We start from the raw sequence: 27,808 nt of genomic DNA on the forward strand, positions 1-27,808 counted from the left end.
TCTGGGATGGTTCAGCAAATTGCCTGAGAATTACTGGGGTTCCATAGCTAGAGCTAACTCTGGACAGGCTAGTGAAGGGGAAGCATTTATCCAGGATGGTTCCAGTTAGGGAAGGCTGGCTGTGCAGATAGTTGCCGCCTGGCACAGAGCAGGTAACATAGCAGAGGGGGCTGGAAGTTGAAGATTCAGATTGTGCCTGATCCATACCATCTCTGTAACAGCTGTCTGGATAAACTCCTTCTCTCTCCCACCCCCTTCCTTATTCTCTTCACCCCTTTCACATCCTTCCCTCCATTTCCTTTCAGCCTTCCGTTTTTCTCTATATATTTCTAGCTGGCTCCCTACTGCCTATCTCTCTTGGTGAATGCTCTCTTTTCTCGCCATCCCTCTCCACTTACTATCATTCCCTGATGCTATGCTCCTTGCCCAGTGGGCTCCCTATTATGCCAGGCCAGTGACTAAATGCCCTAAAACCCACAGACTTCTACCCTAGCCACACTGATAGTAACAATGCTGAGAATTCCATAATGCTAACACATTATTTAGAGTCACAAGGCCAAATATGGGATAGAAAACGGGCCTGGGAGTCAGAGGATCTGGGTTCTAATCCCAGCTCCGCTACTTGTCTCCTGCGTGACCTTGGGCAAGTCGCTTAACTTCGCTGAGCCTCAATTCCTTCATCTGTATAATTAAGTTTAAGATTGTGAACCCTCTGTGGGACAAGGTCTGTGTCCAACCCGATTACTTTGTTGAATCTACCCCAGTAGTTAGCACATAGTAAGCCCTTAACAAATGTCATGAAAAAAACAATATAAGTCTGCTTTCAAGACCAGGCCTATGTCTGTTAGTTCATGTGAACAGACTGAAATAGACAGAAATCATTTGCTAAATGATAGACCGGAAGTAGACCCTGCAAGTTGGTAAAAACCAATAACAGGCATGGATCACGCCTACTAAATCCGTTGTGTTCTCCAGAACATGTAGCATAATGCTCTGCATGCAGTAAATGCTTAATAAATATTACTTATTGATGCTCACAGCAATAAAAATTTGTAGTATGGAAATTTCATAAAAGCAGAATTCTATTTCGACATGATATCCGGCATTCCAAGTGATTAATAAATACTGAATTATCACTCTGTTATAGTAAATGCTTAGGGAGAAAAAGGTGAAATCTGAGGGTTGATTCTGAAGGTTATAAAATGCAAATGAAAGATAATTTAAGTACAAAGTTGTAGAACATGGAGAACTTTCTTCAGGAAACTATCAAGTTTGTGAGACATAGGAAAGAGCTACTATTGAATGTGCTGATATCTCAAACACTCATAGAAAATACGAAAAGTTGCTGGAAATCTCAATTGGCTCCATCTCAAGATACAATCAGATCTTTCAAGCCGATCATAAGCCGAATAAGCTATATCTGCTTAGAGAGATTACTGGTAAGGAAGCAGAAGAGCAAACTAAGAGCAAGCGAAGCACAGAGGAGGGAAAGTTAAAAGAGGAAGAGGGAAGATTAAAAACGCTTGGCGGGCAGGGACTGAATTTGTTGATCTTGTTTTGTATCACACTCAAATACGGATACTGTTAGTCATGTGTCATGTCAAGCAAAGTTGTGCTATTCCCTGGACCTCCCTGGATTTCATTTAACGGAAATGGCCCATCAGGGAATTCACAATGAGATGGTTCCCACTGCATTTGCAACACCTCTCAGCCCCAATCTTCCACCTTCCCATTTTACATAGGATATGCTTGGAAAAGCCTGTCCAGAGGAAACATATTTCTTGAAGAAACCTCTATGCACCATGATTGCCACGAGTTATGACTGAGAAAAGAGCAAGACAGACATTACTCATCAATAGAGAATGATGATTAAGTTGAAATATTGGTCTTAAATTTCCGTACAGTTTGAAAAAAAAACCCCAAAAAACTGGAAGCAGCATTAAAACCGTCTTTATAAACTTGATGAAGGAGATCTATTCCTCCAGGTTTTGCATATATGCCATGAATAATTAACATTCTTAAGACCTTTGATTCTCCTAATTTGAATGCAAATAATGAATTAGCCACTCCTGCACAAATAATGGGGTGGAATCCAAATATGAAATTAAAACTTTTATATCAGAACAAAGATACAACACACGATATCAACTATTTAAACGATAGGTTTGATGAAAATTAACTTCTTTCATCCCACTATACACAAAGACCTTAATTTTTAAAACATACTATATCCTGTTCATTATCTTTCAATTCTTACTGCTCTGACCTGGGACAGAAACCACCACAAAGCCACTGACTAACATTTTATTAAATTCATCTTAGATTCAGTTTATAACACATAAATTACTTGATGATTAAAAAAAAGTATTCTGACATTATTTTAGGGTTTAGAAATCTACTTAATTAATTTAAGGCACATTTTTTCCCCCACACTGTGGTCCGGTAAGTCACTGAATATGCACGATATATTTGAAATGTTGAAAGTTTGCTAAGTGAACTAAGAGATCAAGAGGTAGTACTTTTACAATGCACTGACTGAAGTTCTTGCCTTGGTTTGGTTGATTGGATAACTGCAAGTTCTCAGTGTGCTGCACAATACAGTTAAACAATTGCAATACAAAATAGAAAAACGAATAGATTTGCATGATCAGTTACATTGTAATTCGAAGGAAGCCGGCTCAGAACAAAATATTAAAAGGTTACTTGATCTACTTTTTTGACCATCTCTTAAGATAGTTGGAAAACCTTCAAAAGACTTCTGGGTGCTCAATAAAACATAGCTTCATTTTCTAGATGTGTTTGAGAAGAAGCTGGAGAAGCATAGGATATTTTAACTTTATTCTAATTCTAGCATATAGCCTAGTGGACATATTTGAACAACCACAGAATGGATAGATATTCAGACTGTGGTTTACCCAAGAAACCATCATTTTGGATAATAAAAGATTTGGAGTACAGTTTGCAGACTTAGAAATATTCCATCCCTCCCTGCCACCTAATTTTCATTCTTTTGTACTCTTTCGATAAGCTACACACACACACACACACACACACATCTAAATATACTCTATACCCACTCTATATGTAGTCTCCCCCTCATTCATTCATTCAATCGCATTTACTGAGCGCTTACTGTGCGCAGAACACTGTACCGAGCACTTGGAAAGTACAGTTCAGCAATAAAGACAGACAATCCCTGCCCACACCACGTTTACAGTCTAGAAGGGAGGAGGCAGACATCAAAACAGTAAACAGCCATCAATATAAATAAATAGGATTATAGATAATGTACATATATACACAAGTGCTATGGGGCAGGGAGGGGGGGTAGAGTAAAGGGAGCGAGTCGGGGCGACACGGAAAGGAGGAGGAGCTAGACTGTGAGCTCACTGTGGACAAGCAATGTGTCTACCAACTCTGTCGTGCTATAGTCTCCCCCAAGCGCTCAGTACAGTGTTCTGTACTAAGAAGCAGCATGGCGCAGTAGATAGAGCACCAGCCTGGGAGTCAGAAGGTCACGGGTTCTAATCTCGCTCTGCCACTTGTCTGCTGTGTGACCTTGGGCAAGTCTTTTTACTTCTCTGGGGCCTCGGTTACCTCATCTGTAAACTGGGGACCGAGACCGTGAGCCCCACGTGGGACGGGGACTGTGTCCAACCCGATTTTCTTGTATCCACCCCAGTGGATACCCCTTGGTACAATGCCTGGCACAAGGTAAGTGCTTAACAAATACCACAATTATTATTAAGTGCCCAGTGAATTACTGGGTCGGCAGTGATATAGACGAGATTGAGGTATCGTGGGTAGGTTGGCATCAGAGCAGCAGAGTTTGAAGGCTGGGTTGTAGTAGGAAATCCACGAAATGAGATAGGTGGAGGCAAGCTGATTTGAGTGCCTTTAAAACTGACTGTAAGGAGTTTCTGTTTTATGTGGAGGTGGATCAATCAGTGGTATTTATTGAGCATCCACCGTGTGAAGAGCACTGTATTAAGCACTTGGGAAAGAATACATAATAATAACGCTTCCTGCCCACCACGAGCTTTCAGTCTACAGGGAGATAGGCAACCAGTGGAGACTCTAGAGGAACGGGTAAACGTGAACAGAACCAATTTTTTCAGAAAAATGATCCAGACAGTATAGTGTAGTATACGGAGATGGGAGAGGGAAGGGAGGGTTATGAGGAGGCTTATGCAGGGTATGACAAGTGCCTCAACATGGTAGCAGTTTGGATAGAGAAGATAGGACAGAATTTAATGATGTTGTGAAGGGAGAACCCACAGGTTATGGTAACACGGCATACGGGTGTCTAATGAGAGGTAAATTGAAGCTAAAATCAACGTTGTGAGAAAGAGGGGACGGGGTGTTGGCTCCGGTAATGGGAAAGAATGAGAAGGGCAGGGTTTGGGTAGGAAACCGAGGAGTTCTTCTGCTTTGGCCACGTTCAGCTCCATTTGGAGGCGGGACATCCAAATAAAGGTGTCCTGAAGGCGGGAGGAAATGAGAGACTGCAGAGAAGGAGAGAGGGCGGCACAGAGATGGCAGTTTAAAGTCGGAGTGAATGAGTTCTCCAAGAGGGTGGGTGTAGATGGAAAATAGAAGGGCCTATAAAAGAGACTGAGAATGAGCAGCCAGAGAGCTCAGAGGATAACCAGGAGAGGACACTGTTCTGAAATGGGGCATTGGCCAACAGGGAGAACAGAATGAACAGCTTCAGCGGTCCACTGAAGCACTCTTTCAACCATGCAGTAGCACAGTGGACTACTGAGAAAAATAGAGCGGCAGTTGGACCAGCCTAGAGTTAGGACAGGGCTTGCTCTCCATGAGCAGGCCTTTGGGGAGAGCAGGATACTGAGGCAGATCCTTAAACACTATGAAGCTCGTAAGTGTTAACTGATGTCAAGTTGGAAAACTGTTAAGTTAGAGTACTGAGCAGTTTATAGATTGATCTATAAGGTATTGAATACACTGAAATCATCACCACAATGCCTTTGTGCTCCTAAATTTACAAGATGTTACAAAACATAAGTCACTGTGTTCAATTCAAGGTCTACTCTAGAAGGACAAATAACACATCTCTTAAATTCCAGATCTATTTTCGTAAATTCTGTGCTGACAGCCACTCGTCCGGACCCTCACATGTTTATACGAATAACATGGCTCGGCTCTGTCAATACAGCTCCCGGAGCTAAAATGACTGCATGCCCGAATAAACCCGAACCCCTGGAAGTTATGCTATTCCCGGATTTCGAGATTATTTTTGGTCTATCGCGGCGCTGCAGTGTTTAAGAAACAGTACAACTAACTAGCTGGCTTTCAATGTCCACCATGAACCAGTTAGAAAAGCGGCAAACCGAAGTCCCAGCCCCCTTCCCTTCCTACTTATATTCTTAGACTGTGATTCCCCAAGAGGGAAAAGAACCGTGTCTAAGTTCCCGCCTGTTTATTCTTTCCTGGTGTTCAGTACAGTGCTCTGCACACACAGGAAGTGCTTAATAAATACTACTACTATCTACTTAATGGGCTGGTGTCAGAGCCTCTCTCAGATCCCACCTGCTACATACAAGGTGATCTCTTCTGTGGCTTTAGGATGTCATCGGCCAAAGCCCTTCGCCCTTGCAATCAAGTCCTTGAAGAATATCATTTCCATGTAAATCATACAGTCACTGCTCCTCTGTGAACAAGGGTTCAACGAAGCTAAACAAAGCTTGTGATATTGATGCAGCATTTATTATGCAGCAGGCACTATGCTAAACCCCGTCCCACAAGGGATTTATAATCCAGGTGGGTACAGACAGTGGAATGTTTACAAGAGAACCAGCCAGCCAAGATGACATTGTCAACACAGTGAAAGAATGGATCTTAGAGGTCTGAGGACTCCCCCACTACTCCAAGTAAACAGTTTTCTTTTTTGCCTGTTCGTTCAGCACTCACCACTAATTTCTTTTTGAATACGTCAGCGTTTGATTCTACTCTTTTTCAAGCTTAGAACTTTTAAACATTTCCAAAAGGAGCTCCCAATATTAGCCAATGATTTTTTTTACCTTTCGTGCATGTAGTTAACGCCAAGTAACAGTTGTATGAACCATTCTAATATCTGGCTTTCAGGAAAAGTCTTCCCAGCTTCACGGTATTCTTGAATTTTACAGTCAAGATCTCGACCCTAAAAGGCAAAAGCATGTTCATCCCCACGTCTTTTCAAAAACAGGTAAATCAAATCATTTTTAATTCCAGTGAACACATATGGATGTTTTACCTGACAAGATTTACAAAGAAGCGTGAATGCCAAAGGGAACCATCACCCACCCAGTTTTCCGTACTCGTCTACCAGCCTCACTCATTCCAGACGTCAGAAATGACCCGAGGGCTTCCGATGCTCTGAAAAGACCTTTGCTCCCTTGCTTTCCATTCGAGCTCCCTCTATGTACAGAACTGTTCTTTGAGTTTGAATATGATGCTTTTGACAATGAGATGGTTATCGGGACATGTAGGATGGCATCATCAACCATCCCTAACACACTCTATGCATGTGAAGATGGCCCCTTGTTGAAGCGATTCATCCGTTACAGTGTCTGATCCTGTTTCATCTCTTCCTTTCAGCATCACATTAGAAAGCAGTGACTCTGCTTCTGATGGTTAAACACTACCATCATCTATCTTTTACTGCCCCTTCTCAACTGTCCATTTCTATACCATATTGTCTGAGGTTTTGCTTCACTGGATCTATACATACCTTTTTTTTCTCCATCTCATCTAGTTATCCCAGTTTAGTTTAACAAATAGTAGCTGGTTGGGGAACCTGCTTCAATCCGTTAGCCTAACTTGCCCACCTAGTGAAATTATATGATATGATGAGAATTGCTTCTTTGCTGGTAGTCTGACCTCATTTTAGGAGCCCATCCTATCTTTCATTCAATCGTATTTATTGAGCGTTTACTCTGTGCAGAGCACTCTACTAAGCGCTTGTACTGCAAAATCGGTGGAAGTGCCTAGCAACTGAATGCAGTGCTTCTAATAGGTCCATGTCTCAAAGTCATAAAAAAGATGGGGAATTACAAATGCTCTATATGACTCCAGTTACATAGAATGTGTTGGTGGTATACTGTGTCAGTCTTCCAAATGACACAGTTTTTTTGTGGTTCAGTACGTCTTCGTCTATGCTTGCGGTTTGGTTTAATGAAAATAGCAGGAGTCTGTAAGAGGAGCTGGGTTCTAATCCAGCTCTGCCACTTATCTACTTGGGTAAGTCACTTAATTGCTGAGAATCTCAGTTTCCTCATCTGTAAAATAAGAATTCAGTACCTATTCTCCCTCCTACTTAGACTGTGAGCTCCATATGGGACAGGGGTGTATCTGACATCATGATCTTCTGTCTGCCCCAAAGTGTAGTACAGTGCTTGGCACACAATATGCATTTAAAAACTACAATGCTTATTATTATCATTGTACAGAGTGCTGGCTAGTTGGTAGAAGTCAGTGACGGCCTTCAGCTTTATATCCCCCGTTATGATCTTGGTTGTGTTTAAGGCTCTTCAATTACAGGCATATACAACCTCAGGGCAGAAGACAGGACGTTCTGGAAAAAATATGTCCCTCGAGTCGCTATGAATCGGAATTGACACGACGACATTTGATGATAACCTCAGATTTTTTCAGACTAATTGCCAATCCAAACTACTTCACTAATTCTGAGAAACAGTTCCTCATCATGTGCATGTCTTTTGGGTGTAAGCCTCCAAAGCAATCATCAACTATTAACATACAAACACAAGCATATACACTTGCTATTTCTGGTGAAAAGAGGCCATAGATTCTTTTATGCCCTTGCAATTCCAGATTTTACTGCATCACATAGGGGTCACCTCCGGAACTTGGTTGCAAATGTTCACAGCTAGAACAGGGCCTTGTTTTGTACTGAGCCTGCAGAAGTGAGGAGTAGTCTCCGAACATAACCAAACTTCCACACATCACAAAACAATATTCAAAGACTGCACCGCAAGTCTTCAGTGGATCAAACAAAAGTCAGAAAGAACTGGAATACACTACTCTGGGTCAATAGTAACTCTCATTTCTTATTTTTACCTGAAAGAAAAATGTAACAAAGTTAATACGTTTGCCCTGATGCCACATGTTCCACTAATTAAGAAGTTTGAAGTGGTATTGATTTCATGTTCGAAACTTTGAGGGGTTTTTTTATAGCTCTCATTTTAAAGGTGACCTTTATTTTATCTCTCTCGTCTAAAGGTAACCTTTATTTAGAATAGGACCTGAAAAAGGTATTTACTTTTTATTAAACATGAAATTAGTATTGATTTAAATCTATATTACCTGTGAAAAATACTTGCTGTAACATGACCATCAGTAAAATGTACCTTATTTAAAAACTTTTGTGTTAACTTTTTCAGTTTCAAAAATATTTCTAGGCATGCCATCTGACATTTTCTTCTCCCTAATCAGTTAATATCCTATTTGACTTTTGAATGTTAAGAATCCAGTGAGACGACAGTGACAGGTTAATGCACTCATGCACCATTTAGTCATCTAAAAGCCTTCCTAGATTCCTTTTAAATTTTAAACCCTAACTGGATTATTTTAAAGACAAATTAACGTTCAGGAGTGAAAATTCACCGGTAGAAGTGGGTAGATCCCAATCCAATAAAGTAAAAAATATGCTTACAATTAACATTCAAGGAAGAGAAGTGAAAGTCCAAAAATGTGAAAAATGGAGATTAGAGGTCAGTTCTGAATTCCAAAACTTCCTCTGGGGTCAGTATTTATGAATGCTCTTTTAGTATTCAACATCGAAAAGTAATTCTAACAAATGTTCCGCCACAGACACAAATTGACAGACCTAAACTTAACATTCAACCTATTACTGAAGTCATGATCTGCATGGAATTAGCCTTGTCTTTTGACAGTTTGGATCGAAAACGGCCCTGACCGAAGGTCTGTTCCATCCTAGAAGTGATGTTTCTTCTAAAATTACCTGGATATTCCATCCCCGTGGGTCTTTCCTTCCTTCCGCTCCATTCCTGCCCTTTGGAGGACAGAGCACTGTGGAACAGGGATGGTGCCTGAATCGATATTCTTGAACCTTTTTCAGCCTCCTGCCTATCAAAGTGTGGCCCACAGTTCACGTCGGGGAATAGCTGGTGGGGCTAAGTTATGTGGCAACTTGGGTGGTGGACAAGGAGGCTCAGCACAGATCCTGAACACACAGCTGGCTAACATGGGAGGTAAAGGCCATAACACATAACGTGGTGCCCCTCCTGCTATTCGCCTGCCAGTCCACAGCACTATAGCCCAGAACTGGCACTCTGCTGGGATAACTTGCCCCCACATGGGCTTCGAACGTGAATTTCTCACCTGTGCTTTGCGGTACGCTGCACCTGTGACTACCTACTAGTTTGTTCCATCCCCTCCCCTGGCAGGAACAAGGCTGGCAGGGACAAGAGAACACGGGTGACACTATGAAAACCCCAACAACTACAATCACTTCTCTTGCACGCGACTGGATTGAGGTTTGGCCGATACTTAGGGCTGGAGGCTATTTTACCTATCCCCAGTACTGAGCACAGAGCTTCTCCTATTGTATGAGCCCAATATCTGTCATTACAACCCCCTTTCTTCAGCTTAACAGGGATAGCAATCGGGATTTGGCACATTCTGAATAATCTAAAGATGTAAATTTAAATAGTTTCCTACCCTGGAAAATGATATTCTGAAAATAAAATGTGACACCACCTAGGGTAAAAAAAAAATGGTACTTGTTAAATGCTCACTATGTGCCAGGCATTCAGAGAAGCAGTGTGGGTCAGTGGAAAGAGCCCAGGCTTGGGAGTCAGAGGTCAGGGGTTCGAATCCCGGCTCTGCCACTTGTCAGCTGTGTGACTGAGGGCAAGTCACTTCACTTCTCTTTGCCTCAGTTACCTCATCTGTAAAATGGGGGTGAAGACTGTGAGCCTCACAAGGGACATCCTGATTACCCTGTATCTACCTCAGCGCTTAGAACAGTGTTCTGCATATAGTAAGCACTTAACAAATACCAACATTATTATTATCATTATTATTATTGTACTAAGCTCTAGGTTAGATACATGATATTCAGGTGGACACAGTCCCTGTCCCAAATAGGGCTTACAGCCTTTATGCCCATTTTGCAGATGAGATAACAGACTCAGAGAAATTAAGTGGCTTTTCCAAAGTTACACCGAGACAAGGGGCAGAGCTGGGATCAGAACTCAGGTCCTCTGACTTCCCAGGACAGTGCTCTTTCCACTAGGCCATGCTGCTTCTCGTTATTGGTTTCAGGTGAATTTGGGGAATCGGACACTCGTGACCTAATTACAGACACAAAGCAACTCAAAATGGTGCAAAAGCCAGGAGAGAACACAAAATAGTTGAGGTACATTGGAAATCTTATTAAATGGAGGCTGGATAAGTGGAGATGCATTGAACATACTAAAGCCAATGCAAAAAAATTGCACTAAACATCCCTTAACAAAACAAAAAGCCCAGATAACTTTTCTTACAAGAAATCAGGAAATAAAATAAAAAGTTAAGAGCTCAGAAACCCTAAAGAGGTTCCTCCTAATATTCTGAAGTTCAATACAGGGAGGTAAAGGCAGGTGAAGTATCAACCCACACTACGATTTTAAAATCTAATGCAGAAAATCCAATTCCTAAATAGTGAGTCATGGAATATTCACAAAGTTTGTGATTGATAACACAAATGGGCATTCATTATTTCAATTTCTAATCTTATTCAGATTTCCTTGGAGTAAGGATTCTTCCCACTGAGCTGAATCTGTATGAGCATGAAAAAATGGAGGTGTTATTTTTAATTTGAGAAATAGGAAGAAATAATGTTTCAAACATAATTTTTTTTTCAAAGCTAAGCCTTTCAGCAATTAAATTCTGCTCTACATTTAGAAGTGCATTTTATGACTTTCCTGTTTTCAAAATCTTTCAAAGAGAGATTTTAGAACCTCCTCAGTAACCCCCTTCAATGTTTAACAATCCTTTCCCTCAGGAAATTCTTCTTTATATCCATATAGTCAAGTTGGGATGAAAGACCTGGAAAACCGTAAGATTTGGCTGCATTATTAAAAATCAAACCACCCAGATAAAATTCCTTAGATAACACTGTCTGTAGAGAATGATGTGAGGTTTCGTTCTTTGTTTAAAAATGGAACTAAGTTTACCGATTTACTCGAGAAATTATCTGCACATCTAAAGGTTTTTTTTTAAAAAAAAGGAGAAAAAGGCCATCTTTCCATGCCCTAAATCAATAACTCGGGTCAACCTGCCACTTATTAACTACCCAGTGGGACTCAGCTGCCCCTGCCGTCCTGAGCCTGGACTGTTTGGTGCCACAGGTTAGGACCATGGTGGGCTCCAGAAGCCCCTTCTACGCAGTAGCCTCCTTGGAATAGCTAGTGATTCTGGTCTGGCCAGGCCACAGTTTATGTGGCTCTTGGATAGGGTATGGAGCTTAATCTGGATTTGTACTTCTAAAAGCTCAAAGAGAGGAAAGAAGTAGAGCTGAGGTAGTATGGCGAACCCCATGATCGGGAAGTTACAGACAGTTCTGCTAGAACGCGGATTACCATTACACATTTTGGCTAGAATGCAATGGCAGGATTAAGAGACACTCCGAAAGTTGCACTGTTCTATTTTTCATATAAATGTTTCACTTATCTTCCTACATCTCCATATATTTGAGAGAGGTAAGAATTATCACTTCCATTTTACAGTCGGTAAATCAATAGTATTTACTGAACACCTGCAGAATATGGTACTAAATGCCTGCGAGAGTACAACAGAATTAGTAGTAATAATAAAGCACGTCTATCTGGATTAAGTGCATGGCAAGTGGCATCGGACATGGGATGAGATCAACAATACGAGCTTTTCTTAATGTAGAGTTCTGCGAGAAGGCAAGCCTGATACTAAGGGGAATCTCTCCAAACATTCATGACCTAAAATGAAGAAGCATTCTGGCACTCCTTCTGGCATCGAAACATCCAGCAATCATCCCCGATTAATCCCTCGATAATATTTGTGTGTACGGGTCAAATTCAATTAGCGGACAGGGAAAGAGCTCCGCAGCTTCCTACAAGAGGTCTGTTACCAATATTCGTCTTCTGAGGTAATGAATTAAATTACCAAAGGGGAAGTTTACAGAAACGTACGGGATCTAGTCCCTTGATGGTAACAGCATATTTCTCTGCGCTGGGATTTCACAACCGGTCGTTTCTAATATATTTTACCATAATAAAAGAGAGATAACATCAGGTTTGTGTGAGTTGAAAGCAAATTTGGACCTGAAGATAAGGAACATCTCTGTTAAGAAGCAACTCAAAAGCCTGCACATTGCATTTATTTTCTAAAGTATAAAGTGGTGGCTCAAGCAGCTTAGGCTCTCTGCAGAGCTTTGGAAATCTACAGATGTTCTGTCTGCCCTTCCAGCCAGCTACCATAGCAACAAACTTCCTATCCTCAAGAACGGGCCATGCTGTTTTTAAATCAGCCATCATTTTACAATTAAGACAGACGAGGAAGATGGGGTTCTTTGAATCCAGGCAGTTGACTTTAAGAAAAAGTTTAAAAATAGCAAATGCCTTGTACAAACCTCAATCGGATCCAAAAGTTAAAGGTGAATTTCCTAGTAAAAACGGTGCTCAACTGCCTCAAACTGGCAGCGGCGGCAGGAAGGTAGGGCAAAGACGGGGGTGAAAGGAAGGAAAATAATACATTTATGACCAATTATTGAAGTGTGACACTCTATATGCATATTTTTCCTTTATGATACTATTATAATGCCTTGGATTAATTCTCCAGAGAGCTACAAACTATTTTCATATAAATATTTCACTTATCTTCCCACATCCCCATATACTTGAGAGATAGGAATTATCACTTCCATTTCACAGTCAGTAAATCAATAGTATTTATTGAACACCTGCAGAATATGGTACTAAGTGCCTGCGAGAGTACAATGGAATTAGTAGTAATAATAATAACTGTGGTATTTGTTATGTGCTTACTACGTGCCAGACACTGTAGTAAGTGCTGGGATGGATAGAAGCAAACCGGGTTGGGCATAGGCCCTGTCCCACATGGGACTCACAGTCTTAATCCATTTTACAGTTGAGGTAACTGAGGCACAGAGAAGTTAAGTGACTTTACCAAGGCCACAGAGCAGACAAGTGGCGGAGCCGGGATTAGAACCCCGGTCCTTCTGATTCCCGGACTCGTGCTCTATCCACTAGAGCACGCTGCTTCATGTCACAGTCCCATGGTGGATGGGATAATAACAACAATGAAGATGGTGGTAATAATCATTGTGGTATTTGTTAAGTCTTACTATATGTCAAGCATTTAACGCAGCACTGGGGTAGAGCTAATATACACGGACCAAACTCGGTCCCTGTCCCACACTGGGTTCACAGCCTAAGGCAGAGGGAGAATGGGTGGATAATCCCCATTTAACTGATGAGGAAACTGAGGCATAGAGAAGTCAAGTGCCTCGTCCATGGTCTTACCACACGAAACTAGCAGAGTTGAGACTAGAATTCAAGTCTCCTGACTCTCAGGCCCGTGTTCTTTCCATCAGACTATGGAGATACAGACGCTACAATACATGACAGAGGGGTGAAAGTGATAAAAGTAGTCGAGAAGCAGCGTGGCTGGGTGGAAAGAGCCTGGGCTTGGGAGTCAGAAGTCATGGGTTCTAATCCCGACTCCGCCGCTTGTCAGCTGTGTGACCTTGAGCAAGTCACTTAACTTCTCTGTGCCTCAGTTACCTCATTTATAAAATGGGGATGAAGACTGTGAGCCCTATGTGGGACAACCTGATTACCTTGTATCTACCCCAGTGCTTAGAACAGTGCTGGGCACATATTAAGCACTTAACAAATACCAATGTTATTATTATTATTAAAAGTATACACATATGTACATAAGTGTAGAGGGGGTTGTTGGTGAATAAGTGATTCTACCATTTTACAGTGAAGTTACTAAGGTTCCGACTGTTTAAGTGTCACAAAGGACCAGTAGAGAACCCAAGGTTCTATACTTTGCAACTGAATATTCATTCAGTGACTGAGGAAGGATTAACTGGCTGTTAAAAAAAATAATCATCTTCCCGAAATATTTCCTGACCATTCAGTTTCATATATTCATATGAGTCCATATGAACTCATAATATATGAATTCACATAATCATATATGAGTACATATGAAACTGAGGAACTCTGGGGATTAAAAGTGTGAACCCCACGTGGGACCAGCTGATTACCCTGTACCTACCCCAATGCTTAGAACAGTGCTTAGCACATAGTAAGCGCTTAAATACCACCATCATCACTATTATTATTATATTCATATGAGAAGCAGCGTGGCTATGAGAAGCAGTGTGGTTTAGTGGAAAGAGCAAGGGCTTGGGAGTCAGAGGACATGGGTTCTAATCCCGGCTCCGCCACTTGTCTGCTGTGTGACCTTGGGCAAGCCACTTAACTTCTCTGCACCTCAGTTACTTCATCTGTAAAATGGGGGTTAAGACTGCGAGCCCCACGTGGACAACCTGATCACTCTGTATCTACTCCAGCGCTTAAAACAATGCTTGGCACATACTAAGTGCTTAACAAATACCGTGATCATTATTATTTTTTATCATTATATTCTTCTTACGAATAAGTATTTATTTCCTTGATCTATTTGATTCACTTTTGGAGCAGATCAGCTGCCTGAAGAATATTACTCTTAGTTACCATCCAGAAGGTAGCAGATTTCCCATAGCCATCCTAGGGCACTTGTGAGTGCTGAAACTCCACAGAGCAGATTTCTGAAAATATCACCAATTAGACCAATTAAATTACCAATTCAACGAGGTGCTGGAGCCTCACCTCACAGTACTCGGTGATGATGCAGAAGTTATCTCGCTCCACAAAGCTGGTGTAAAACTTGACTATAGAAGGGTGGTCAAGCTTGGAGAGGAGCAGGGCCTCCATATTCGCCTGCACTGTTTCATTGGGCTTTAGTTCTCCAATGGAGATTTCCTTCAAAACCTTTCTGTAGCCAGGAAGAAAAAAAGACCATTAAAAAGTGTTAAGGGCAGCAAAGGACACGAACAAATGATATCAGATCACTTGACTATCGGTTAACTTACTCATTGTCATGGAACTGGACATTTATTCAGGCTACAGTGTTAAGCTAGTCTTTAAAAGTTGGCATGTGGGTAGGCCAAACTACAGGGCCACAGTCGAAAGGCTTGTCCGTCCCTATAGATAAACACACACTTGGGGCCTTGGTTTGGCATTTTTAGCATGGTTTCAGTTATTCATGTCTAAATAATTGAGATCCTTTATTTTTGTACACTGAATGCACTTAGTCTTACACAGTACTGCAGCTGTGCAACCTTCCCGAAAGTTGTTTCCACCCCTGCTTCCCCACCAATTCTACTCCCTCCCCCAACAGCGTGATGCTCGGTGGGCAATCAGATACTACCTGGCAAAACATCATATTCCAGGCTGGCCTTTAACCACAAGGGAAGGTGAGAGGTAAAGAGAGAAGAGAAGCGGAGTGGAAGAGAAGGGGGAGGGGGGAGGGAGTGAAGTGGAAAGGAAAGGGGGGGAGAGGGAGAAATGGACGAGGAGAGAGCGGGAAGGGAGGTCAGAGGGTGGGAAAGGAGGGGTGGTGCAGCAGGCTGGCAATGGCAGAGGGTAGTCTCTTTTCTCTTCTCCCCTCTTCCGACCCAAACCCGCCGGCAGAGGACAGACACCCATCCCCCTCCCCACAGGTGTCAGACTCTCCGGGGACAGGTGTAGACCCCTCTCGCCCCAGCTTGAAGCAGGATGTCGTCTCTTCTTACCCCGTGGCCGATGAGAGGTTTGGCTGTTCTGCTCCAGGGTGGGATTGGGGAATGAATGGGTTGCTTAGTGGTTATCTAAATCCGGGTCCTGCCCCTAATCCTTCTCCTACTCCTGGCCAGGACCTCCGCCTGTGGGTCAGTGGCTGGGACCTGCCGCCTGTCCTTCCAGGTCCAAAAGAGCTGCCCTGCCCCTGGGACCCTCAGGGTGGGCAAGTGAGGGGGCAGGAACTCCCTACCTGGAAGGAACAGAGTGAGGATTCCCTGATCTGAATGGTGCCCGGTGGGCCAGGGCGGCACGGGTCCCGGAGCCCCTAGGGTTCCCTGTCTTCCAGAGGTCGGCACCCGCATACCCCATCGAGTAGAGTGTCCCCCTTGGGCCGCCTGATGCCGACAGGTACTCCTTCCCCCACCTCTGGTAGCAAAGGGCCAGAAGGAGTTAGGCAGCCCAGATTGGCAGTTGCAGCTTTTAACTCATCGATCAGTGGTCTTCATTTATAGCTTACTGTGTGCAAAGCGCTGTACTAAGCGCTTGGGAGAATACATTACCACGGAGGCGGTAGACGTATTCCACTGCCCATCAGGAGCTTAGAGTCTAGCGGGGGAGAAAAACGTGAGCGTACATAAGAACGTATGTGCTACGGTGCTGAGGGTGGGGCAATATCAAGTGCTTAGAGGGCACAGATCCAGTCTTAAAGGGCTTCATATTAATTATCTTATTTTCACAATATTTCTGTAAGGCAGGGAGGGCCGAATATTATCAGCTCCATTTTACAAAGAGGAAAATGAGACCCAGAGAGGTTAAGACTACTGCATCAACCTCCTCGCTGACCTCCCCGCCTCTCCCTTCTCCAGTCTTCGCTCTGCTGCCTGGATCATTTTTTTACCAAAAAAATTGAGTCCACACCTCCCCACTTCTCCAAAACCTCCAATGGTTGCTCATCCACCTCCACATCCAACTACTTACCGTAGGCTTGAAGGCACTCAATTAGCTCTCTCCCTTCTATCTTACCTAGCTTATCTAACCCTAGTTTAGCTTTCCTAGCTAACCCAGAGCTCGGTACAGTGTCTGGCATTTAGTAAACACTTAACAAATATCATAATTATTATCATCTCCTACCTCCACCCAATCGGCACCCCCATCTTCTCCAACACTAACCTACTCACTGTACCTCCATCTCCTCTATCCCTCCACCATCCTCTTACCCACACCGTTCCTCAGGAATTCCCTTCCCCTTCTCGTCAGTCCACCACTCCGCTCACCTTCAAAACATTCCTCAAATCACATCTCCTCCAAGAAGCCTTCCCTGCCCAAGTCCTCATTTCCCCTATCCCCACCCTCCCTTCTGTGTCAACCGTGCCCTTGGCTGGGTTCTTTTTAAGCACTTTGATATTCACTCCAGTCCCACAGCCCTTGTGTACACACCCTTCGGCAGGCCAGCGGCAGAGCTGGGACTAGAACCCAGGTCTCTCACAGTCCAATGTTTGTTTTCCCTCACCATATCACTTGCCTCCCAGAAACCCTGGATGCTCCTGGAAGGACGGGAAACTGGCTCAGGAGCCATTCCGTCCGCAAGTGAGTCACAGTCACCACAAAAGACCACAGCCAGTACGTTCAGAACTGTTAGTTGACACTCACTAGTCCTAGAGAGACCATAAGGGCAACCGGGAAATGGTATTGTCTCCCCCGGGATGTCGTCTGAGGAATACAGGGGTTTCCCCTAGCGATTTAGTTGGGATTTTATAAGCCATCTTTATCTCAGATTAGCAGACATACTTGGCCAGTGAGGCCTCCCGATCTCCGAGCAAGGAGGAGACCCAGCGTGGCTCAGTGGAAAGAGCACGGATTTGGGAGTATTTCATTCATTCATTCAATAGTATTTATTGAGCGCTTACTATGTGCAGAGCACTGTACTAAGCGCTTGGGATGAACAAATCGGCAACAGATAGAGACGGTCCCTGCCGTTGGATGGGCTTACAGTCTAATCGGGGGACACGGAAGACGAGAACAATGGCAATAAACAGAGTCAAGGGGAAGAACATCTCGTAAAAACAATGGCAACTAAATAGAATCGAGGCGATGTACAATTCATTAACAAAATAAATAGGGTAACGAAAATATATACAGTTGAGCGGACGAGTACGGTGCTGTGGGGATGGGAAGGGAGAGGTGGAGGAGCAGAGGGAAAAGGGGAAAAAGAGGGTTAAGCTGCGGAGAGGTAAAGGGGGGATGGCAGAGGGAGTAGAGGGAGAAGAGGAGCTCAGTCTGGGAAGGCCTCTTGGAGGAGGTGAGTTTTAAGTAGGGTTTTGAAGAGGGAAAGAGAATCAGTTTGGCGGAGGTGAGGAGGGAGGGCATTCCGGGACCGCGGGAGGACGTGACCCGGGGGTCGACGGCGGGATGGGCGAGACCGAGGGACGGTGAGGAGGTGGGCAGCGGAGGAGCGGAGCGTGCGGGGTGAGTGGTAGAAAGAGAGAAGGGAGGAGAGGTAGGAAGGGGCAAGGTGATGGAGAGCCTTGAAGCCTAGAGTGAGGAGTTTTTGTTTGGAGCGGAGGTTGTATTTGGATTCTCTCTTCAGATAAGAAGACACTCTAGAACACACAGTAGAAAAAGCTGGCTCACTGTGTTTAGTACAGACACTGAAATATAGTTTTGACTTTAGAACTTTCTATGGGCCCTCTCAGTAGAGAGACTACAAACTGGGATGTTACTAACCCCACACAACGCAGGCAACGATTTCTCTTGAAATAAGTGAATGAAATATTCGAATGAGGTCTAAAGATGGGGGTTAAGAAATGATCTAAAAAGAATATGGCGCTTCACAGATACAGCAAGCAGCATGGCTCAATGGAAAGAGCCCGGGTTTGGGAGCCAGAGGTCATGGGTTCTATACCTGGCTCCACCACTTGTCTGCTGTGTGACTTTGCGCAAGTCACTTAACTACTCTGTGCCTCAGTTACCTCATCTGTAAAATGGGGATGAAGACTGTGAACCTCATGTGGGACAATCTGATTACCCTGTATCTACCCCAGCACTTAGAACAGTGCTCTGCACATAGTGCTTAACAAATACCAACAGTATTACTATTATTATTACAATGATTTAAATTTATCAATAATAATAATAATAATTAGAGCATTTAATGTCGGTATTTGTTAAGCGCTTACTACGTGCAGAGCGCTGGGGTAGATACAGGGTAATCAGATTGTCCCACATGAGGCCCACAGTCTTCATCCCCATTTTACAAATGAGGTAACTGAAGCACAGAGAAGTGAAGTGGCTTGCCCACAGTCACACAGCTGACAAGTGGCAGAGCCGGAATTCGAACCCATGACCTCTGATTCCCAAGCCTGGGCTCGTTCCACTGAGCCACACTGCTTATTTGTTAAGCACTTACTATGTGCCAAGCAGTAAATGCTGCGGTAGACACAAATTAATCAGGTTGAACACAGTTCCTGTCCCACAAGGTGCTCACAGTCTTAATCCCTATTTGACAGAGGAGGCAACTGAGGCACAGAGAAGTTAAGTGACCTGCCCAAGGTCACACAGCAGACACTTGCCAGAGCCTGGATTACAGACCAGGTCCTCTGACCTCCAAGCCCGTGCTTCTTCCACTAGGTCAGACTGCTTCTCAATGACTTCCTCCCCTGATTCCCCACTAGATTATAACACCCTTAAGGGCAGAGATCATGTTTACTTACTCTAACGTACTCCCCCAGTGTTTAGTGAAATGCTTTGGACAGAGCAAGTACTCAATAAATACTACTGATTGAATGGGAGCTCTTCCCTGGACAAGAACATACTAGTCTTTTGCAAAAAACAGGACCTATGCCACTGGTTTCACACTTGAATGATTTACTTCTTAGATCTGCCCACTATTAGTTTTTTTTTTGGTTGGTGGAATCATGATAATCAAACAAAATGCAAAGAATTGTGAAATTGTGGCCATATGCACTGTGCATTTTAGCTGTATTAGACAGGACCAACTATGTAATTTCTGAGACTGTCTCTAATGCCAAAAACCCCCCAAAAACTTTTAAATTATGTGGGTTAAATGAAAACTCAACAATAAATACATGGCATTTGCTGTGTGTGTATATATGAGCGCTTTCCAGGAGACTGCATTTACTTTCCCCGCAGTACCTCTAAAAGCAGAACTATGGCATCCAAAAAGAGTTTCTTAACTCCACAAATATATAAATGCATGGGGGCAACATGGACCTTGGCAGAGGAGACTGCAATGCATCTCCTCACTTCCCGTTAAAACAGTGGCTCATAAATGCAGATTTCACTACCAACATGCTTTCGCCAGACCACATGAGTAGGCATTAGAGATGAAGTCATTCCAGGATTATTTTGTGTTTCTACAAAATAATCCTGGAATTATTTTGTGTTTCTACAAAATAATCCTGATATCATTTCACTGATATAATGATGGATTACCTTGCAAAGTAAAACAAACAGAAAATGATTTTGAGTCAAAAGTACCTATATTTAATGAGTCACAAACATTGACGATACTTGAAAAGCATTATGACAAAATAATCTAAGGTTTTAATAAAAAATGAACTTTCAAAAACTTGTATGCGGCAGGTGTGTTTCCCCATACCCTAACATTAAGACAGTCAAACTAGCAGATAATCACAGACTGTGACCTGAATTCCGGTTTCAACTAATACTTTAGATTTCATTTTGTTCTTAAGCTTATAATAGAATTCAGAAAGCATGGCCCTAAACCTGGAGATGATTTCATTTCATATTAAAATGAGAACTAAAAAAGATTATTAACTGCCCTCAACGCGTTTCCCATGAAGACTTTGCACAGCAAATGAATACATTTTTTACAAAAAGAAACAATTTCTGACATTTCACGGATTGATTTCTGCGCACTAACTTCAAAGGCAAAACCAATCCATTGCATTCTAATTGGTATCTGCTGTAGAAAGGATCTCATTTCACTGCAAAACCACCTATGGATTTTGCTATTGATTTATAACACGAAATAGTTACTGCCGACTTGAAGCGAGAAGCGCAACGGAGTCAGAGAAGACGGTACCGTCCCTTCTTAAATTAAACCCCTTCCTCGAACCTTTAGGAGATAGCTCTCTAAACGAAGTACTTTCGAACACGGCTCTTATGGCATGACAGGTTAAGTGGTTTTGCTGAATGTGACCCAGCCTATCTAAAACATTAGAAGTAGTAAGTTTAACGATATTAAAAGTCTCAACGGAGGGCGAGGCAGAACGCTTGAAGAGTCTGGAAACACGGGGCCAATTTTGCCACTACAGAAGTCCGCCGTGGGCCCCGCCTGGCCTCCACAAGACTCTGGGAAGACTAGCAGCTGCTCTGGCTAGTAGTGTGCCTTTGAGCCACGAGGAACCTGAGATACTACTCCTCCAGCCACAGCCCCCGACTGACATTTCTATATCTGTCCTCCTCTTATGCTGTCCAGTCGTCTCCGACCCACGGTGACACCACGGACGCATCTCTCCCAGAACGCCCCGCCTCCATCCGCAAACGTTCTGGTGGCGTATCCGTAGAGTTTTCTCGGTGAAAATGCCGAAGTGGCTTAACACCGCTTTCTCTCCAGCAGTAAACTGGAGAGAAGCAGCGTGGCCCAGTGGAAAGAGCCCGGGCTTTGGAGTCAGAGGTCATGGGTTCAAATCCCGGCTCTGCCACTTGTCAGCTGAGTGACTGTGGGCGAGTCACTTCACTTCTCTGTGCCTCAGTTACCTCATCTGTAAAATGGGATTAAGACTGTGAGCCCCACGTGGGACAACCTGATTCCCCTGTGTCTACCCCAGCGCTTAAAACAGTGCTCTGCACATAGTAAGCGCTTAACAAATACCAACATTATTATTAAACTTGAGTCTCCGCCCCCGCCTCTCTGCCGTGCCGCTGCTGCCCGGCACAGGGGAGTTTGGACTTGGAGCTGACTGGCTAGCCACTACCCAAACTAGTAATGGAATGGGAATGGCTCCGCTTGGCTCTCCCCTCCATAACCGAGATCGGTAGAGGACCGGAAACTCTCCCGGGACGATCCTGAGAGGGCCCTCGTCTTGTAGGCTGTTAAAATAATTTATGGTTTCAACTCTCCTTATGAGGCCAGTCCCTTCTCCCTCTCTTACATTCTTAAAGTGCGAGCTCCCTGAAGACTGGGAACCATCTCGAAATCACACCGTTGGATACTTTCCCAGTGCTTAGTACACTGCTCTGCACATGGTAAGCACTTACCTATCACTACTATTACCGTCACCCCCAACGGGCCCTAATCGTAGTATCAAGTACAAAGCCAGGCGAGAGAGTCCTGGCCAAACTAGAAATGAGCCCAGACCCATTTTGCGGTGGCAGGATATTTTCATGCGTGTGATAGTTTCAGTGAGCGGCTGGGATCGTATAGAGCGCACACGTTCAAAAAGCTGCTCATGAATGGTAGCGGCCTACAGTCGTGCAGATTCCTCTGCCGTGAAGTCCCTGAATGGGGAAGGCTGTGAGGTTTGGGGGGCTCTGAGCCCTTGACTATCTGACATTCCAGACTCTTTATGGCCTACAGAGACCCATTTTAAAATTACCCAACCTTCCGGACATCACAGTCCAAAATGCCTGTCAATTAAGAATAATTATGGTATTTGTTAAGCGCTATGTGCCAATCAGAGCGATATCGACTACTCAATCCACGATGCAACAGAATGAATCCGTCGACTGTGGCAGAATTAGGTTGAATTCATAAGTTGACACATTTTTAGAAACTACGTTTTTCTTAAACTTTTCCCTCTCACAAATGATTTAGTGCATTTGAGGTTTTGAAGGGACAACACCAGAAGGGGGTAAAATAGCAGCGTGGTTCAGTGGAAAGAGCACGGGCTTGGAAGTCAGAGGTCATGGGTTTGAATCCCTGCTCTGCTACTTGTCAGCTGTGTAACTTTGGGCAAGTCACTTAACTTCTCTGGGCCTCAGTTACCTCATCTGTAAAGTGGGGATTATGACTATGAGCCCCACGTGTGACACACTGATTACCTTGTACCTACCCCAGCACTTAGAACAGTGCTTGGCACATAGTAAGCGCTTAACAAATACCATAATTATTATTAATGATAAATGAAGTAATAATACATAATAATAATTTGTATTAATGAAGTAAAAAATAATAAATGTACAACTAATAATAATAATTATAGTATTTGTTAAGCACTTACTATGTACCAGGCAGAGCAATATCGACTACTCAACCCACAACGCACCAGAATTAACTTGTGGACTGTGGCAGAATTAGGTTGCATTCATAAGTTGACACATTTTTAGAAACTATTTCTTAAACTCTTCCCTCTCAAAATTGATTTAGTGCATTTGAGGTTTTGAAGGGACAACACCAGAAGGGGGTAACACCAAGGTTCAATTGGGTAAAGCCCTAAAAACTCATATCCCCTACAAAAATAACCCTGAGGTCAAGGAACATCAAGATTTCTATATGAAGCATGGCAAAGAACGAGTTTTATCAAACCCAGTATGGAATGGGTTGTTGATTGCGGGTAAGTTTTTTAGCCACGCCAGGAATGCCACCTCTGAAGCAAAAGACAGTTCTACAATGCCCAACCAGATCATATGCCATCACAATTAAATATATTTACCCGATCCAAACATAAGTTGTTCGATAATATAAAAATATAAAAATTACGCACAAGGGAGGTCCGGCATCAGTATCGCAAAGCGATGGAGAACTGAATGGAGAGACCTGGCAGGGGCAATCAGTTCAACTACCGATGAGGAGCCAATCGGTCCCTCTCTTCCAGAATCAGTCAGACTCATTCAAAAACAGAAACACAAAACAAAACATAGGGCTGATTGAAGAAAAATACTGTTCCTCAGTAGCTGTTTTTATTTGTAATGGATTCTGCACATTTCCTAAGGCGGCTTTAATTACTATTTCCTAATTGCCAAATCCCCTTTCAGGGTCGCACCTGGAGAGTTTCCAGTACTCTACCAGTCTCGACTGCGGGAGGGAGAGTCAAGCAGAGGCCTATCCATTCCGTTCTTAGCTTGGGCAGGGGCTAGCGAATGGAAGGCCATCTGTTAAAAGTCAAAATTCCCCTCTGCTGGCCAGCAGCGGCATGGGAAAGAGTGGAGGGTGGAGATTTAGGTTTACCGCGTGGAAGGAGGCGATGGTAAACCACTTCCGTATTCTTACCAAGAAAACTCTATGGATCCACTACCAGAACGATTGTAGATGAAGGTGGGGTGTTCAGAGAGAGACGTGTGCACGGTGCCGCTATGGGTCTGAGACGACTCGACAAGGCAAGAGGTAAGACGAGGCAATTGCCAAATACACAAAGCACCCATGACCTAGGAAAACATGAATAAAAAGCTAGATTCCAACCCATCCAAGTCTCTAAAACGTATTTTGCTTATTCTCTTTGGTTGGTTTATGCATTTGCATTTTCACTTTCTGAAATGAGTTCTTTCGAGGGAATTTAACGTGTTTATAGGTTGTCGATTTTTATTTTACAAATAAAACTCAGGCTTAAACCCAGATTTAGTTTTCAAGACTCCACAACTGAAGACCTCACAAAAAGTTATTAAGGCATCAAGGAGCAAGAGATAAATAAACCAAAGGATTACCAGGGCCTAGTCTGGAGTTTTAACTACCAATCTTACTTAACTGTAATCCCTCCTCATCTACCTAACCAGTAAACTTCTACAATATTGCATCAACCAATTTTTGAGCAAAGCTTTTCAGTCGATGAGAAGGATAACCCAACTTGATTTTCAGGATCCTTTCTTCAAATTCTTTCTCTTTGGCCAGGTTTAGGCCCCATTGCTCCTGGAAATCACGTGTTTTTCCAATTAGACTGAACGTCTGCTGTCCCTTCACATTCAGAACTCTAGCTGTTCAAATGAGTTGGCTCCTGAGTCTTAGAACTATTGAGGGAACTGGTCCCTTTGGAATTCTGGAAATGGTTGCAGATGCCTCTAGTTTCATAAAAATAGGTTTTAATTCCTTGACGGACAAGGGAAGTGTGTGTCTTACCCTTGAGGCTTCCTCTATACTATTAATCACTTGACAAACACAAAAGAGATACAACTAAACACCAGGCACATCTGGCAAAGGTATTTGTGAACATGATCATCCCCCCCTTCTCCTTGTGGGAGTTGAAGCAGCAAATGGAAATCCTACTAAGACTCAACTACTAATTGTAGGGGCTTTGCAAAAGATCTCTTGCCCTAACCAAAAGCATTTCCCAATTACAGCAATGTCACAGAATATCTGATATAATATAAAGGGCGTCGGAAAAGGTTCAAAAGAAATGTGAATTGAAGTTAATGCGTCTTTTCCTCTAGTGAATACTGCACCAGACCAGATTTGGGTTCAGTAAGCCATTAGAAGATGGACAAACGTATGGATAAGAAATACCGTGAATACCAGCTAAGAGTGACCTCAGTCTAAGGTATATTTTCCATTTGCTAGCTAATGGCCTGAAACTCCTATTACTCTGTACCACTTGTGAGGCTCTGAAGATAATTTCAAACAAGATGACATCTTGCTTTTAATTATCTATCTTCTCTGGTATCTTGAGTGATCGGTTACAGTCCAGTTTTCTAACGAGCTGTTCGGACCGTAATTGTAGCTGCCATTCTTTCAATCTCTAGCCTAAGCTATCGACGGCCACCGCTCTCACACGACTATCGATCGATCAATCGATAGTATTCACCGACTGATACCAGTGCTTAGTACGAGTGCTGTTCTAAGTGCTTGGGAGGATACAAGAGAGTTGGTAGATGTGTTACCTGCCCACAATAAGCTTACAGTCCAGAGGCGAGCTTACATGAAAGCCTTTAGGCAACCCACACTTTCATCTCTTTTGATAGGTTTGAATATACTCAGCTGAATCCAGAGAAAAATTATCCGTTTTAAAATGAAATTTATAAGTCCTTTCCTCTTAGCCTTTAATTAAAGCTTCCTTTTATTTTAAGTCAAAAACATTATTTCACCTGGAAGGTTTTTGATCTTTAATTTGAAGGTAACTCACAGAAATTCTGTGAGAGTACAAGGAATAATATTTCTAAAATATTTTGAAATCTTCAAAAGGAAAAAAACCCATCACTATTGCTAAGGCACTGAAAATTATGAAATGTATTTTTATAAATATATTTACTGATATTTAGGAAATTGAAGTTTTTGTTATTAATGCTATATTGCTTATTCCGGCCTCTTGGTTTGCACGGTCTCCCTTTTCAGTTTACCTTACAATAGCCGCTTTAGTAACCTGTTGATAATTATATGTATGTATTGGTGTATATAGTACCCTTACTGTGAAGGTTAAACACTTCTTAGAAGAGTGAATCCACGTCATAACATTTCACAATAATAATAAAAAATCAACTCAGAAAAGGCCTTAAAGGTAATCTAGTCCATCTATAGAGGATGGCAAATAGTTCTCTCATTTCCTGGGGCCATAATGAACGTCAGTGGCAAGAGCCTAGAAATGAGAGTTAAAATCATCGGAGTTCTGTCCTCTGTTCTCTTCACAGAATTGTGGCCATAGGCAAATCACTTAATCATTCTAGTCTTCAAGTTTCTTTATCAGTAAGTGGAGGATAACAATGCTTGCAATCTGGTTCAAAAATATATTGTGAGAATCAATGAGGTAATGAGTCATATCCTGCTAGAAAATGTTTTTAGCATTTTGGATAGGGCAATTCTTCTTTCCGGTAACAGTATGGTTTAGGACCCTAGTTCAGCATTTCTAATATACTGTACAGTAATAAGGTGTCTGTAAGGACATAATGTTATGCATGTATAAGAGATGAAAATAATCTAGTGGATGTTTGGAAATTGATAAATATATCCTTATTATGATTTGCTAAAACAAAAATAATTCCCCACACGTTACTCATTTGTACTCCTCCTTGGAGGAAACTGAAGTACCTTAATTACCTGTTTTAGTCTTTTATTCATTTAAATGGTGAAATTAAAATCTTAAAAGACTGTAATTAAGTGAAAAAATGCAGGGCTCAGATATTGCCATTGGAATATCACTGTATTCAGCGTGCATATCACACTCTTTAGGAACGATTCCTGATGTAACGTTACCACCATCTACTGTTCGTGTCTACTGGTAAACCACAAATTTCTGCCATCCTCCTTCAACCATGTCACATCTGGTGTAAAAATGCACTAAATGCTGCCTAAAACAATCACTGCTAATTTCCACGGTGATCAGTATTCTAAGGAAAATAACATAGTAACGTATATCAAAACCTCTCTAAAAGGAACCTCGGAGGACTTGCTTCTCTCAAATGTTGTTGGGGAGGCACTATTCTTTTTCCCATTAGAGTTGGCCAATTACGGATAGATCAGCTTCAAAAGCTAGATACATTTCACATGCCTTCTTATAACACTGCCTCCAGGTAATAATGACTGGTAAAAACGTCTCAATGACTGTCTTGTTCTATTTAAATCTTCCCCTAGATTGTACGCTCCTTGTATATGGGGAATATATACACCAACCTTGTTGTACTGTACTCTTCCTAAGCGCTCGGAGCAGGGGTTCTATACAGAGTAAATGCTCAATAAATATGATTGATTCCAGGCAAAAAAGATTTCACAGTTCGAAAGAATTTCCCAACTGGATAGTCAGCAGAGATCACTCGGCTTTGCGTAAACATTATTACGTGTGTACCGCTTAATGAACCGTCGAGCAGATATTTAAGAAATAATAAACTTTCGTGAGTTCTGAAAAACATCCTAACTTTAGAAATCAACAGTTAAATTTTAACCCATGGATTTTAAAGGAATGGGAAGAGCGTATTGAAATGGTGAGGTGCGTAGTCAGAGCTGAGTCTCTCCTGGAAGGAACTCATAAAACGAAAGCACAATTGCAGTCCCGATGGCAACCTGAATATCCCATATGCCATCTCGAAGTTCTACCCTCCTTAGAAATGTA

The 27,808-nt window shown here is 42.6% G+C and overlaps 1 protein-coding gene and 1 non-coding gene across 4 annotated transcripts in view; one reads left to right on the forward strand and one right to left on the reverse strand.

Annotated features, from left to right (window-relative positions):
* The window catches only part of NEK11 (NIMA related kinase 11), a 160,292-nt gene that overhangs the window by 114,700 nt on the left and 17,784 nt on the right, over positions 1–27,808 (reverse strand). For all 3 annotated transcript variants that reach the window (XM_029070653.2, XM_029070654.2, XM_029070650.2), the window contains exons 3-4: positions 14,907–15,072; positions 6,042–6,160 (exon numbers count right to left, since the gene is read on the reverse strand). In XM_029070653.2, the coding sequence (XP_028926486.1) occupies positions 6,042–6,160; positions 14,907–15,072 (285 nt within the window). The remainder of the gene's footprint in view (positions 1–6,041; positions 6,161–14,906; positions 15,073–27,808) is intronic.
* Positions 23,807–23,944, forward strand: LOC114814003. Its single transcript, XR_003761746.1, has one exon. It is a non-coding gene; the product is annotated as a small nucleolar RNA SNORA7 (small nucleolar RNA).

Source organism: Ornithorhynchus anatinus, chromosome 8, assembly GCF_004115215.2.
Source record: "Ornithorhynchus anatinus isolate Pmale09 chromosome 8, mOrnAna1.pri.v4, whole genome shotgun sequence".
NCBI classification, from domain to species: domain Eukaryota; kingdom Metazoa; phylum Chordata; class Mammalia; order Monotremata; family Ornithorhynchidae; genus Ornithorhynchus; species Ornithorhynchus anatinus.